This window comes from Sciurus carolinensis, chromosome 2 (genome assembly GCF_902686445.1).
Source record: "Sciurus carolinensis chromosome 2, mSciCar1.2, whole genome shotgun sequence".
Classification (NCBI taxonomy): Eukaryota; Metazoa; Chordata; class Mammalia; order Rodentia; family Sciuridae; genus Sciurus; species Sciurus carolinensis.
Window position 1 is genome coordinate 101,485,617 of NC_062214.1, and position 14,333 is coordinate 101,499,949.

Genomic DNA, 14,333 nt, shown 5'->3' on the forward strand with positions numbered 1-14,333 from the left:
GAATTTATCCTCTTAATGATTTGTTAAAATATTCTTTTTTGCTGGACATGATGGCTCCTGCCTATAATCCCAGCAACTTGGGAATCAGAGGCAAGAGGATTGAAAGTTCAAGGCCAACCTCTTGCAAGACCCCCCAGCAACTTAGCAAGATCCCATCTCAAAATAGGACATAGCTCAGTGGTAAAGTGACCCTGGGTTCAATTCCCAATACAAAAAAAAAAAAAAACTTTTTAAAAAATCTGAGTTACCCTGAATGATTGAACTTTATATGATAACTGTGTTTTTATATCTGGCAAAACATGCTTCACAGAGACTTTCAAGATAATATGATTGTGTTTTTCCTTTATTTCATTTTTCAGAACTAAAACCACGTGGTGTAGCAGTCAACTTGATTCCAGGGCTACCAGCATATATCTTGTTTATGTGTGTTCGACATGCCGACTACTTGAATGATGATCAGAAAGTAAGGTCATTACTAACATCAACAATTAACAGCATCAAAAAAGTATTGAAGGTAAGCTCATGTTCAACAAAATTCTTGTGATGAATGTTGATGACAGTCTGTGCAGACATGCTTTTTCTTCCGTGTCTTGGGCAAAGTTGCTAGTTTTGAACATTTTCCAGTGTTAACTAAACACTTGCAATTTAGGTAACATTCTTCCTTGCAACCTCTCTTATCTATATGCTTTCTTTCAGAACATGGCTCAAATTGGACAGGAAACAAAATTAATTTGATATAATTGCATTTAATTGTGAAGTAAATTTAATTTCTTCATGGACAGAAATGGTCTGCTTTAAGATTTTACTTGGAATTAAATTAAAAATATTCAGTGGAGAATAGATAGGTAGATAGATAATGATGATGCTAACGTTAAAATGAATGCTAAGTTCAATAATACATGGCTCATTCATATGAAAATAAGTCAGATAAAGCATTAAAATATTTTCTTCCAACTTTTTTTCCCATTATTATCCAACTCACCCCATAATTCTTTCTGTTACCTAAAATGCCTGTTTCCACGTGAGAAGCAACACAAAATTCTAATCAGAGAAGACAGACTTGGAAGAGGCAGCAGCATTATGTAACTAAGCAGAAAGCCCTACATAACTCAGTAATCTCTGAGTCACCTTGCATAATCCTCCTCTTGACTATAGAGAAACAGTGATCATCATACATAGTTTGAGCCTAGTGTTTCTGTGAGGAATTGACATAATGTGCCTTGCCTTCTGATTATCTAACTTAATGGGAGTGTTGAGGATGAAGATAAGTAGATAGTTTAACAGTACATTCTCTCAACTCTAAGATGCCTTTCTTGAACTTTAATTGTGGTATTATATATAACATAAATTTACCATATTAACCATTTTAAGTGTATAGTTATGTGGCAGTAAGTATATTCACAGTGTGTACAACCATTACCAGGCTTCATTTGTAGAACTGTTTCATCTTCCCCAACTAAAACTCTTCACTCATTAAACACTAACTCCGTGTTCCTCTCTACCCCCAATCTAACAAATTCTAGTTCTTATTGTCTGTTCTGCAAATATTCTGTGTATAGGTAGTTACCGAAGTGTGGAGTTTCTGAAGACTTAACATGTAAAAATTGATTAATGTCTTCTGAATATAACGCATTTGATTCTTTTACATATTGGTGCTATAGTGCACTTAGACTACAAGTTTTGCCACGTAAGTCAACTCCTACTTAGACAAAAGCAAAATTTTCTCTCAACCTAATTGCAAGAAGGCATTTATCTAGTTTGACTAATTATTGTACGACATTGTTTAAAGATTAGAAAGAAGTTGGTGCTAGAACAAAATATCCTTTTACTTAAACTTAAATTTAAAATATTCCATTAAATTAAAAATATTAATTTAAATTTAAAATATTCCAATTTAAAATATGCCATTTAAAATTGTGGTGCATGTATCTCACATCTTGTTTTGATTTTAGCAACTGGTTTTTTGACATGGGCTCTAAAGCAGCATAATTAGCCAAGGACAAATGGATAATCCATGCATAGCTCATAGATCATTTAGCTCATAGATCATTTTTATCTAGTAAATCAAAAACTGCAGATATCTTTGAGTTCATCTTGTTTTCTCTGTGAGACAGTCAGATAATATTGATTTATTATTTAGTTTTAACCAAATACAATTTTCTCACATAAAAATATTATTTTGACATACTAGATCTAGTAACCTCTTGAGTAGAAAATTAGCATTCAGTTTTAAATTTTTTGAGTTTCCAAAAAAGCAAGTGGTCTCTTATTTTGAAGCATTTAACATAGAGTATTTGATACTAATGAAAACAGAGGGCCCCCTTAGTGGTCGTGCTGAAAGAAATGGTATTTGTAGAGTTAATTTGTTAAAAGTAGCTTAGCAAAGACTGCAGCCCACTAATGAGAACAAATGCTGAATTATTTCTATAATGAAGTCTTTTCCTTAGGTTTTAACCAACTGTATCTGGTAACTCCTACCCCCCATTGGGGAGTGGGGATTCTGATAATTCTTTGGTATAGGTGCAATTACAAGCTTTCTCTTGAGATTGTTCCAAGGATCTCTAAACACCAGGAAAGACAAGCTAGACAAGAGCTTCAGTGATCCTGTTCCACCAATCAGCCTGAGGCCTGCATTGCTCTTGAATCTGTGCTGATGGTTCCTCAGCTCAGCTCAGAGCCTCTACTAGCAGCAGTTGTCATGAAGGTTTTGCAAGGGTTAAAATCGTTTTTAGTCAAACTCACTTAAGCCATAAGGTGATTTTCTGTGTTTGGGAGTATCGTAAAATTTTATTCACTTCTAGTAATCTTCCTAATACTGTAGATTATATAGTTAGGTCATTCAGATATTTACCTTGTGGTAAAATGAGGACCAGAACTCAATTATCCTGTCTCGGCTAAAAAGACAAATTATGATTTCTATCCTGAGATTTCTTAAAGTCTTTTCAGAAAATATTCTCTAAAAAGTTATGGGTTTTGTTCTGCACTTAGGAAGTAATTTTACTGATGTAAAGAAATGATTCTGTGAGAAATCTATATTTCCCTGTGATATATCCTACTCCAAGTACACTTTTACCACATAAAGCCACTACCAAGGACCAAAGGCAGGTAATCTTATATAACTTTTAAGAACCTAGGTTTTGAGATATAGTAGAAGAGTTATTAGAATTTAACAGATCATTTTTAAAAACTCCTTAAATGAAAGCATAGCTATTTAATGCTGGACAGCTGTTCCAGGTAAACTATTTTAGTTTTTCCTGTGCTTCATTTTCTGGGAAAAGGTATAGGCAAATATGGATAGTTCTGTCACTTCCCATATCCAGACTAGTTAATGGTTTGTTCGAAGAGTTATAGAACTTCCGAGTATGGCTACTCTTCAGCTCCTGAAAAATATCCCAGGCTCATTGTCTTTTTCAGGCACAGTATGACTCTCTTCTCCCTTCCACTCTTTCCTGTACTTGGTGAAGAAGCAACCAGCTTCCCCCTCTCTGTACTGCTCAATACAGGATTTTTTGCACCATTCCTCTGGTTTATTGCTCAAACACTTTATTTTATTGTTGAAAAGATTTTTAAACTAATTTGGGTTTGAGAGCTTCAAACTCTTTTTCATATTCCTTATTATAAAAATTGTTATTCCCTTTTATGCCTTTAGTTTTTTTCTGATTTTCTTCATTAATCCCAAGGGAAGTGAGTTTGAATCAGCTGTGAGTTGAGGGTTTTTTTTCTGCATAAAGGAATAGCTAACATCAATTGAATGTGAATTCTTCTCTAATAGCAAGAAAAGTAACAAATAGCCAATGAACCTATAGTTGATATTCTGCTAGCAGTGCCTTAAGGCTGCAGTGCAATTTATTTATTTCTGTAATAGTTTATGATGTAACTAAGAGAAATGGGTCTTCTGGTGTCTGTTCTTTTTTTTTCAGGTTATTTCTCTAAGGAAAAGACAAATTTAAACTTATTCTCTTTTCAGAAAAGAGGTGATGATTTTGAAACTGTCTCCTTCTGGCTCTCTAACACATGCCGATTTTTGCACTGTTTGAAGCAGTATAGTGGAGAAGAGGTGAGAAAACCTTGATTATAAAACCAGCATGCTATTCTTTCTCTCATTTTTTTAAGGAAAATTTTAAAAGTGAAAATTGTTTAACCATGTATTAATTCCAAGACTTAAATTCAAAGATGGCTTGGAAATTCATCTTTGTTTGATGTTCATTATCTACCAAACAGTAAATTGAGAAATGACATAGCTTCTTCACTGTTAGAGTTTATGAGAAAGCACAGCAAAAATAAAATAAATCTGAGTCAATGAACAGTTAACTATAAATGAATCTTACTATCAATACATTGAAGTGAGTTGTCAAGAGCTATTATTGGAATATTGAATTATTTAAGGAAATTCATCAATTTTTGCTTACTACAGGTGATCAAGGACAAAATGTAATCCAAGATCATGTGTCTTTTTATTTTATTTTTATTTTTACAGACTTCATTTTGATTCATTGTATGCAAATAGGGTACAACTTTTCATTTCTATGGTTGTACACGATGTAGATTCACATTCGTGTAATCATACATATACATAGGGTAATGATGTTTGTTTCATTCTGCTATCTTTCCTTTCCCTGCCCCTGCCCCTTCCCCTGTCCTCATTTCCCTCTATCCTAAGATTTCATCTTACTCCAATTAGAATGACTGTTATCAAGAATATAAGCAATAATAGGTGTTGGCATGGATGTGGGGAAAAAGGCACACCTCATACATTGCTGATGGAGTTGCAAATTGGTGCAGCCACTATGGAAAGCAGTATGGAGAGTCCTCAGAAATCTTGGAATGGAACCACCATTTGACCCAGCTATCCTACCCTCAGTTTATACCCAAAGGACTTAAAATCAGCATACACAGCCACATGAATGTTTATAGCAGATTATGTGTCTTTTGTTGTTGTTTTTGTTTGTTCGTTTGTGGTACTGGAGATTGAACCCAGGGTGCTTTACCACTGAGCTATATCCTCAGCCCTTATTTTTTATTTTGAGACAGGGTCTTACTAGGTTGCCTAGCTTCCATAAATTGCTGAGACTGGCCTTGATCTTGCAACCCTCCTGCCTCAACCTCCTAAATCACTGTGATTATAGGCATGTGCCATCATGCCCAGCTCTCATGTGTCTTTTGATCTGTATAAAAATTTGTATTATTTTTGTTTCTAATGATGTTTCATTAGTTGTTTGATAGACTTCAGAATATTTTAGAATTATGTAAAATAATTTTTATTAATGGCTATTTAGTATGTATCTAACAGTACTCAATATATTTATGTTATTTACAACATCTTTGTGTGGTAGGACTTAAAACCCAGTTTTTCAAATGAGAAAACTGAAATGCAATGAGGCTCATCAATTTTCCTAAGTTTCTGACCATAAGGAAGAGATCTGGGATTCTGGGCCATCCTACTTCTAGAGCTTGTACCCCTAGCCCACTGCCCTCCACACCTCCCCATCCTTTGCAGGAGGGCAGGCAGAAAAACCGACCAGTAACACTTTCTGACACCCAGACACAGAAGACTATCCTGGCAAATAATGGCAAATATAAAAATGAGCAAGACACCTGAGAATGTGGAACTGACATCACAATTCCCCAGAAAGGCCATTAACTAGGTCCTATCAATCCCCATTTTTAGACCACCTCATTAAATTGTAGGGAGGCAGATACTTGACCAATGGCAGAATCCACCAAGTAAGCAATTGCCTTTATCAGGCAATATCAAGTAAGCAGCATGTTTAGATGCAAAATAACTACAAAAAGTACCTGCCTCTACAGTTAGCTTTTCTTTTTAATAGCTACCATGAAAACATTCCATTCTAAACTCTGACTGAAAATAATGTGGGTACTATGAAATATAATGAAAGGAAAATTTTTGTTATTTACAAGTCTCTGTAGAAATTGATCTGTTTCAAGAAGATTATGTAGGCCCTCTGAGTACTGTTTATGAATAGGACTGTACTTAATGAGCTGAGTTAAAGAGATTAGTACTTTAGATAATTTAGCTTTTGGCAGTAAAACTACTATTTCATAAATGAAACCTCATTCATTTTATTAGTTAAATTTCCTCACTTATTTCATCAACTTTGCTATTAGAAAGACTTAAATGCTGGGTTGCCAGTGTATCTATTCAAAAACTTGTGAGAAGTGGAAGGAGGAAATGATAAAAGCAAACAAGCACACACCAGCAATTGGGAAGGATTATCCTGGCATTTTTGTGTGGGATGAATGGAAACCCCTGGGAGAGAGGAGAAAGAGCATAAAGACACTGACCAAACTGGAGATAGTGAGGCAGACAGAAGAGATGCTTAACCTCATATGTATCATCAACTTTGCTTTATGACTCTAGGGCTTCATGAAGCATAACACCTCTCGTCAGAATGAACACTGCCTCACCAATTTTGACCTGGCTGAGTATCGGCAGGTGCTGAGTGATTTGGCCATTCAGATTTACCAGCAGCTTGTGCGGGTATTAGAGAACATCCTTCAACCAATGATTGGTAAGGCCAGCACATCACTGAACATCACAGTCTGTCTATCTCACAGTGCTCATCAATAAATGACTACCAGTGGCACATGTTTCAGGGCATGATTTAATGTGGAGAACACAAAGTAGTAAGTTACAAACCTAAAATTATCTGAGGAATTCCAGAACCCCAACCATGGCCACCTGGGATACCACAGAAATCACTTTTTCCACATGACCAAAACAGTAGATCTGGATCCCATCCCCAATGTTTAATGCTTCTTTCTTCTTATTGGGATATTCATTATACCCAGAAATAGACCTTATCCCTTGTCCAGTTTTCCAAAACAGTTTAAACTTTGGACTAAGGTCCTACTACACTGGACTTCCTAGGGTCCCTCCCTAAAACTAAGGAGGCTGGAGAGAGTTTGGACTTTGCCTAATAAGTCTACAGTGAAATGGCTGAGAGGATACCATATCAACAAGAACAGAACTGCTAGGTTTGTTTCAGACACTCCAGGTTGAGTTGTATCTCTGGAAATTTTAAAGGCAATTTGACTTAAGGTGGTTTCTCAGCTGAGCAGCTGATATGTGTGTGTATATGTGCACATGAGTGTGTGTTCCTCCTTATGTATATTCAGCTAAATGTGTGATTCCATGTATCTTTCTTATAAATATGTACTCATTCTGGGTGTTCATTTATATATTGTACTATCTATATTCCTTTGGAACAAGTAGCAAGTATAAACAGAAAGTAGGAGTCAGGCTGCTAATTTTGAATATGTTGAATTTAAAATTTTTTTCAAGTTACCAACAATGTTATTTTCATGCAGATTATCAGCAGACTCTTAAGGCTACTTCTAGCTATCTACCCTTTCTTTCTCCACCCATTTGTTTTCCGTATTTCCACAATTTTTTCATTTCCCTTCTAAGGACTTACGGTATTCCATTGTTTTTCATAGGCCCACAATTAACCAGTTAGAGACTTACAAAGGTTAAGGAAGCCATGCCAGATGGCAGTGATTTCTTCTGTTGTCCCCTAATAGGTCATGAATTTAAAGCAACCTGGCCAAATGAAGGAGGTAACACAGAGGCAAAGGTCAGCTTTAGCCAATCTTTCTTCTACTTTTGCCTATTCATATTGACTGAAGAAGAAGTTTGCCTCTAAGTTGTCCCACTCTAAATAACTGCCTCCATCTCCCAGGCATTTAATAGCAATGACAAAAAAAAAAAAAAATTGTCAGTATGAGTTTCTGGGAAATTGAGTTTTAGCACCAGGAGGTATAAAAATGAACCAGGCATGATCTTTGCTTTCAAGGGGTTACTGGACAGGGAGTGGACACCTCAGAAGTATTCTAAGGGAGACATCAGCCAAATGCTTTGAGAGCACAGTATGGTAGCAGCAGTGCCACAGATGGGAAGACTAAGTCCCGGGACACTAAGACTAGCTCAAGGTCTCATTGCTGTTGTGGAAAACCCAGGTCACGGAAAGACCCAGCTCTCCAACCCCACTCAAACTGCTTCTCCCAGATCTCCTCCAAGACTGTTTCTAGGTGTCATGTTTTTCTTATTGTTTTACTGCCTCTAGGTCGCAAATATGAAGAATTCTTATCTTTTTTTTATTAGTTCATTATAGATATAAATAATATTGCGGTTCATTTTTACATAATTATACAAACAATATAATTTGTTCCAATTCAATCCTTAGTACTTTCCCTTTACCTCTCCTCCTTCCTCTCTGTCTCCCTGTTTTCTTTCCTCCATACTGTTAATCTTTCTTTTACTTATTTGTAGTTTTTTTTTTTTTTTTTTAGTTATCAATGGATCTTTTATTTTATTTATTTATATGTGGTGCTGGAGTATCAAACCCTGGGCCTCACACATGTGAGATAAGAGCACCACCACTGAGCCACAATTCCAGCCTCTGTAGTTTTTTTTTTTTTTTTTTTAATTAGTGCATTATGGATATACATAACGGTGAAATTCACTGTGATATATTCACGTGTTCATAGAAAAGTTTGATCAGATTCATTGCAGCATTCTTTCCTTTTCCTGTCTCTCCTCCCTCCCTTCCTCTACTCCACTGATTTTCTATTTTATCTTTTTTTTTTTTTTCCCCTTATTTTGGTCTAGCTTTCCCATATAAGAGAAAACATTTGAAACTTGACTTTCTGAGTCTGGCTTATTTCACTTAGCATTGATGTTCTCTAGGTCTATCCATTTACCAGCAAATGTCATAATTTCATTCTTCTTTAAGGCTCAGTAAAACTCCATGGTGAATATACAGCACATTTTTAAAATCCATTTGTCTGTTGACAGACACCTGGGATAATTGGCTATTGTGAATTGTGCAGCTATAAACATTAATGTGACTGCATCCCTGTGCTATGCTGATCTTAGACCCTTTGGGTAAATACCAGTGGGTGAAATAGTTGGGTCATATGGTGGTTCCATTTCTTGTTTTTAGAGGACTCTTCATACTGCTTTCCAGAGTGGTCATACTAATTTGCAGTCCTACCAATAACGTATGAATGCATCTTTTTCCCCACATCCTCACCAGCATTATTATTTGTATTCTTGGGTAATTGCCAAGAAATGCTTATCTTAACTCTAACCGCTCAAAAACCCACCCAAGATGCCACAAGCTTCTGCTATCACAATGCTAATTCTTATTTTAGAAACTACACTGTTAGAGTACTTAATTTTATGGTAAATTTTGCATTTAAGAACTATTTCTTCATTAAAGTTTAAAATCTAGAAGCCCTTTAAGTCCTTTTTCTCTCTTTTTTTTATATACTTTTTATTTTTGCAGTACTGGAATTTAACCCAGGACCTCAAGCCTTCTAGGCAAGTGCTTTACAACTGAACTATAAACCCTTTTTTTCTTTTTTATTTAGACAGTGTCTTACTAAGTTGCCGAGGCAGGCTCAAAGTGCGATACTCTTGCCTCAGTCTCCCACTTAGCTAGGATTCCAGGTGTGCCCCACTGTGCTTGGCTTCCTTTTCCCTCTATTTTGATTCTCAGATAATTTTCCCAAGTTGAATGTATATGTGCATATGACATATGTGTGCACATGAAACAGGTTTCCTTTCAAAACTTCTAATAATTGAAATATTCCTACAGTCTCAGGCATGCTGGAGCATGAAACAATTCAGGGTGTGTCCGGGGTGAAGCCCACAGGGCTAAGAAAGCGAACCTCCAGTATTGCTGATGAAGGCACCTACACACTGGACTCCATCCTTCGACAGCTCAACTCTTTCCACTCGGTCATGTGTCAGCACGGCATGGACCCAGAACTGATCAAGCAGGTGGTCAAGCAGATGTTCTACATTGTGGGAGCCATCACTCTGAACAACCTCCTCCTACGTAAGGACATGTGTTCCTGGAGTAAAGGCATGCAGATCAGGTGAGCAAGTGCCAGCACCGGTGACAGCTTCTTGTTACTGCCCAACTGGCTTGTCAGGGTGGGGAGCACTTATGAACTTTTCCAATCTGTGCACCTGATTTTGGTACCACGTAGCCAAGCAGCAAGGGAAGATCTAGCATAAAGCCACTTTCTCTTGCCTGGCAGTTATTGCTTCTTGTCAGTGCCTTGCCAGCACATTATTCTCATTGCTTGATGGGAAACCCTGCTCCATGGTGGAGCTAACTTGTTTGAAGGCATGGAGAGATAATGAAAAATACACAAAGATGAGGTAGCTACTTCCTCTCCTTTTGTGTGTGTTTTAATTATGCAATAAGAAAATACTATAGTGAAGATATCTAATGCTCTTGGAAATATATTTTGGCAATATACCTTTTTGTACCTAAGGCAACAAAAACAGACCTAATAGATTATTTACTAACTCTTGGAATATACCCCCCATATTTTAAGAAAAAGCACACTCAATTTTATGCCCAACTATTCTTCAGCATACCCTCTTTGTTGTAATAGATCTGATATTTTTTGCAAATATTTATTTTAAAATGGTCAGAATATTCACTAGGAGGAAGAAAAAATTTTTTCTTACAAAAGTATTTAGTAACTCACTCTCAGGAAACTTTAGTGTTTGTTTCCTATTTTCCACTGGCTCACATCTACTCAGAATTTACTTTTAAGATAATGCCTTCTATGCAGGGAGTAGCAGATCTTCTTTCTCTATAAACTTTGCTTATGAATGTGAAATCACTCACTGTAATATCGGAATGCCTCCTATTTGGTTACTAAGCTCTGACTCTGTATCTGTTTATTAATCTTAGTGTGAGATCCACTGTCACTTAGCTGGCCACCTCCAAAAACCTTGCATCTATGTGATCTCTTCATCTCTTCCTAGTTGGAGTCCGTCTCTTCCAAGTGCCCTCCCTTACTCTTCTTCCATCCCTAGGCTTCCTCAGGACACCATCTCCATCACCCAAGCCCTTCCCTAAAGAGGTTTGGGCATAGGCATATGTCAGGGGAGAGGGGATCTGGTTATTCAGTTACCCAATGTGGAATTGACTTTAAAAAAGAGAGTACATTAAGAATTATCAGGTCTCACTCTGAGCAAGGAACTCATCTCTGAACTTGTAAGAGAAGCTAGAAAATGTTTTCTGGTCAGTTATCTAATAAGGACAGAGCCATATTATGTATTCTATTTGGTTTATTATCAAGTCCTATAACTTTTGCTATAATGATTTAATTTTCATGTTCCATTAAAGAGAATTTTATTCTCTTGTCATTTTATCTTACATAATTATGATTATAAACCTCATGACTATAATGATAAATTTTTAAGCATAACTGATTATATTTTAGAAAATTGAACAAAAATACTGCCTGTCATTGTAACTGACAAGGCCACACACACAAAATTAAGAAATTTATGACAGCAAATTTGCATTTTATCTTCCATCCTCTCTTTTTTTGGAATAGGTACAATGTCAGTCAACTGGAAGAATGGCTACGTGACAAGAATCTAATGAACAGTGGGGCAAAAGAAACCCTGGAACCTCTCATTCAAGCTGCTCAGCTTTTGCAAGTGAAAAAGAAAACAGATGATGATGCAGAAGCCATTTGTTCCATGTGCAATGCTTTAACTACTGCCCAGGTAAAGCAAGTCATTAAATAATGTAATAGTCATCACAGGTGACCTTTGAAGAATAAAGAAATCTGGTTTTTGCTCTTGTCTGCACTGACCTCATCTGCGACAGAGAAGATGTATATCTCTACAGATCTTGAAGAAAGGAGATTTTAGCAGAAATTAATACATTTCAGTGCTAATCACAGTCCTCTATAGTCAATATTTTGAGTGCCTCCAGTGGTCTGCACATGTTCTAGGCACTAGGATATAACAAGGGACAAAACAAAGTCCCTGTTATCATCAAATATACATTCTCTGGAACTTATATTCCATAAAATTGGTTTCATTACTATTTGATAATTGTTCTTTATGTTTCTCATTTTTAATACAGATAATACTTATTCCTTCAATTCTAGAAATGACTAAGTGAACTCCAATCTCAAGGCATCATACTTAATGGGGAAAATACTTAAGTAAATAATGAAAATTTTCTGCCTTCAGGGGGCTTATAGTTTAGTAAGGAAGACACAGATGCATCTAGTTGACCTACTTTAGAGGTTCTAGCAAATTCTATAGTAAGATCTGTAATAAGTGCTGAGGGATAATAGCTGATTTCAAGGAGGTCCCATTAAGCTGGGCACTAAATTGAAGGAAGAGGGAGCATGGGAAGAGTATTTGAGAACAATGGCAAAAACATGAGGCCCTTAGGCATCAGGATGAACATACCTGTTTTTCTTTTGCCTAGTTACTTTCTGTGCTGACTCAAACTTTATTAGTATTCATCACATATCTCATAGCATAGACATCTTTAGTTGTAACATTAGTAGTTAGTGGAAATCAAGATTTATAGCTTCCTAATGCTGAATTCATATTTACATAAATTCTTTCTAAGAATAAAGAACCACACCACTGAATAATGTTCTTGAGATTTGTTCCCCCTTTCTGCCACATTTGGAAAATAAGAGTTTATTGAGGAAAACCTGACTTCATAGAAGTTTGCTGTCATCCAGCTTTTAAAGAATGTACTCTAGTACTTAAACATTTCTTTTTTTTTTTTTTTTCAAGTCGGCAATTGGGTCTTTATGTATATATGAGGTTGCATACATAAAATATGCAAGTCTTTATGTATATGAGGTTGGGGGTAGAGATAAAAACCTGTGAATTATCAATATATCAATGGTATTTAAAGCTATTTGATTCTTTGAGATTACTTAAATATTTCTTAAGCACTTATTTCACAGGGTAAGGTAGACCTATGATTCATTAAAATTTAACAGATTTTATTTAACAAAATGATCTGACTTCTTAAAGTTCTAATACTTGCCTCTTAGGGGCTGATTCTTATTCATTTTGTGCCTTTCCAACCTGATAAACATGCTGCTTTCTCAGTCACATCTCTCTGTTACTTCATGTATTCTGTATCTATAGATCAGCATGGTCCCGAATTGTTACTTTCAGTTTAATTAATTTAAATTTAAATAGCTACATGTGCCTAGTGATCACTAGTGGCATAGCTTTTTAAAAATACCTTGAAAATGAAAATATCTTTCTGTTTTATATAGGCAATGATTGGGGGCAGGGAGGTTTGCTGGGAATCAAATCCATGGCCTCATACATGCAAGTAAGCACTCTACCACTGAGCTACATCCCCAGCCCCAACAATTTGTTTTTGTTAAAAAAAGAGACATGATCATTTTATAAAAGAAATTAATTCAACATTTTTTTAAGACCTTCATGCCCTCTAATTAATTGGCTAATTTCTTTAAAGGCCTTTATTGTTATTCATGTTAATCACTTATAACTTCTTTTGTAAAAATGACTTTTAAATTAAAACACCATTCAGGCCAGCTGTGGTGGTGCATGCCTGTGTAATCCCAGTGGCTTGGGAGGCTGAGGCAAGAGTATTGCAGTTTGAGGCCAGCCTCAGCAACTTAGCGAGGCCCTAAGCAACTCAGCATGACCCTGTCTCCAAACAAAATATTTAAAAAGCCTGGGGATGTGGCTCAGTGGTTAAGCACTGGGGGGTTCAATCCCCAATACCAAAAAACAAACAAACAAAACAAAAACCACCATTCAAAAGAAATAATATTTAATTGTTATTTTTAATATGGCCAGATACATATTTTTATATGAAGAGAGCAAATTGTAGAATATTATTAATAAAGCAAACACATTAATATAAAAATTAGCAAATAGAACATTGCTAGATGGATATTCAGGACATGGTTAGCTGCTGCTTTGGAAGACTGGAAGGAATAGGAGTGGGAACACTTCTATTTTTTTTAATATTTTCCTAAATTTATATTACAAATATTACATTAATACATTCTGACAGAAATTCAAATAACAAAAGTAAATGTGCCCTTCAGTTCCTTCTTCCCTCTTGTCACAACCCACTCCTGAGTAGACCTGAAAACTACACACAGGGCTGAGGTTGTGACTCAGTGGCAGAGTGCTCACCTCACATGTGTGAGGCACTGGGTTTGATCCTAGCACCACATAAAAATAAGTAAACAAAAAATAAAGGTATTGCATCCATGCACAACTAAAAATGTTTTTTTAAAAAAAGAGAATATACAAATACTTTTAGTTTTCTAGATTATAAGTACCAAGTATGTATTTGATAATTGATAATATGCCAAAAACTTTGATCTTTTCATTTCTCATAGATTGTCAAAGTGTTGAATTTGTATACTCCAGTTAATGAGTTTGAGGAAAGAGTGTCCGTCTCATTTATTCGTACTATACAGGTATGAGCCCCCAGTTTTCTTTTTCTTTAGCTCATCAACATAACCTT

At 35.9% G+C, this 14,333-nt stretch overlaps 1 protein-coding gene across 4 annotated transcripts in view; it reads left to right on the plus strand.

Annotated features, from left to right (window-relative positions):
- Positions 1 to 14,333, plus strand: part of Myo5a (myosin VA) — a 212,659-nt gene that overhangs the window by 191,870 nt on the left and 6,456 nt on the right. For all 4 annotated transcript variants that reach the window (XM_047538820.1, XM_047538823.1, XM_047538822.1 and 1 more), the window contains 6 exons: positions 360 to 514; positions 3,968 to 4,057; positions 6,380 to 6,530; positions 9,621 to 9,903; positions 11,389 to 11,563; positions 14,206 to 14,286. In XM_047538820.1, coding sequence (XP_047394776.1) covers positions 360 to 514; positions 3,968 to 4,057; positions 6,380 to 6,530; positions 9,621 to 9,903; positions 11,389 to 11,563; positions 14,206 to 14,286 — 935 coding nt within the window. The remainder of the gene's footprint in view (positions 1 to 359; positions 515 to 3,967; positions 4,058 to 6,379; positions 6,531 to 9,620; positions 9,904 to 11,388; positions 11,564 to 14,205; positions 14,287 to 14,333) is intronic.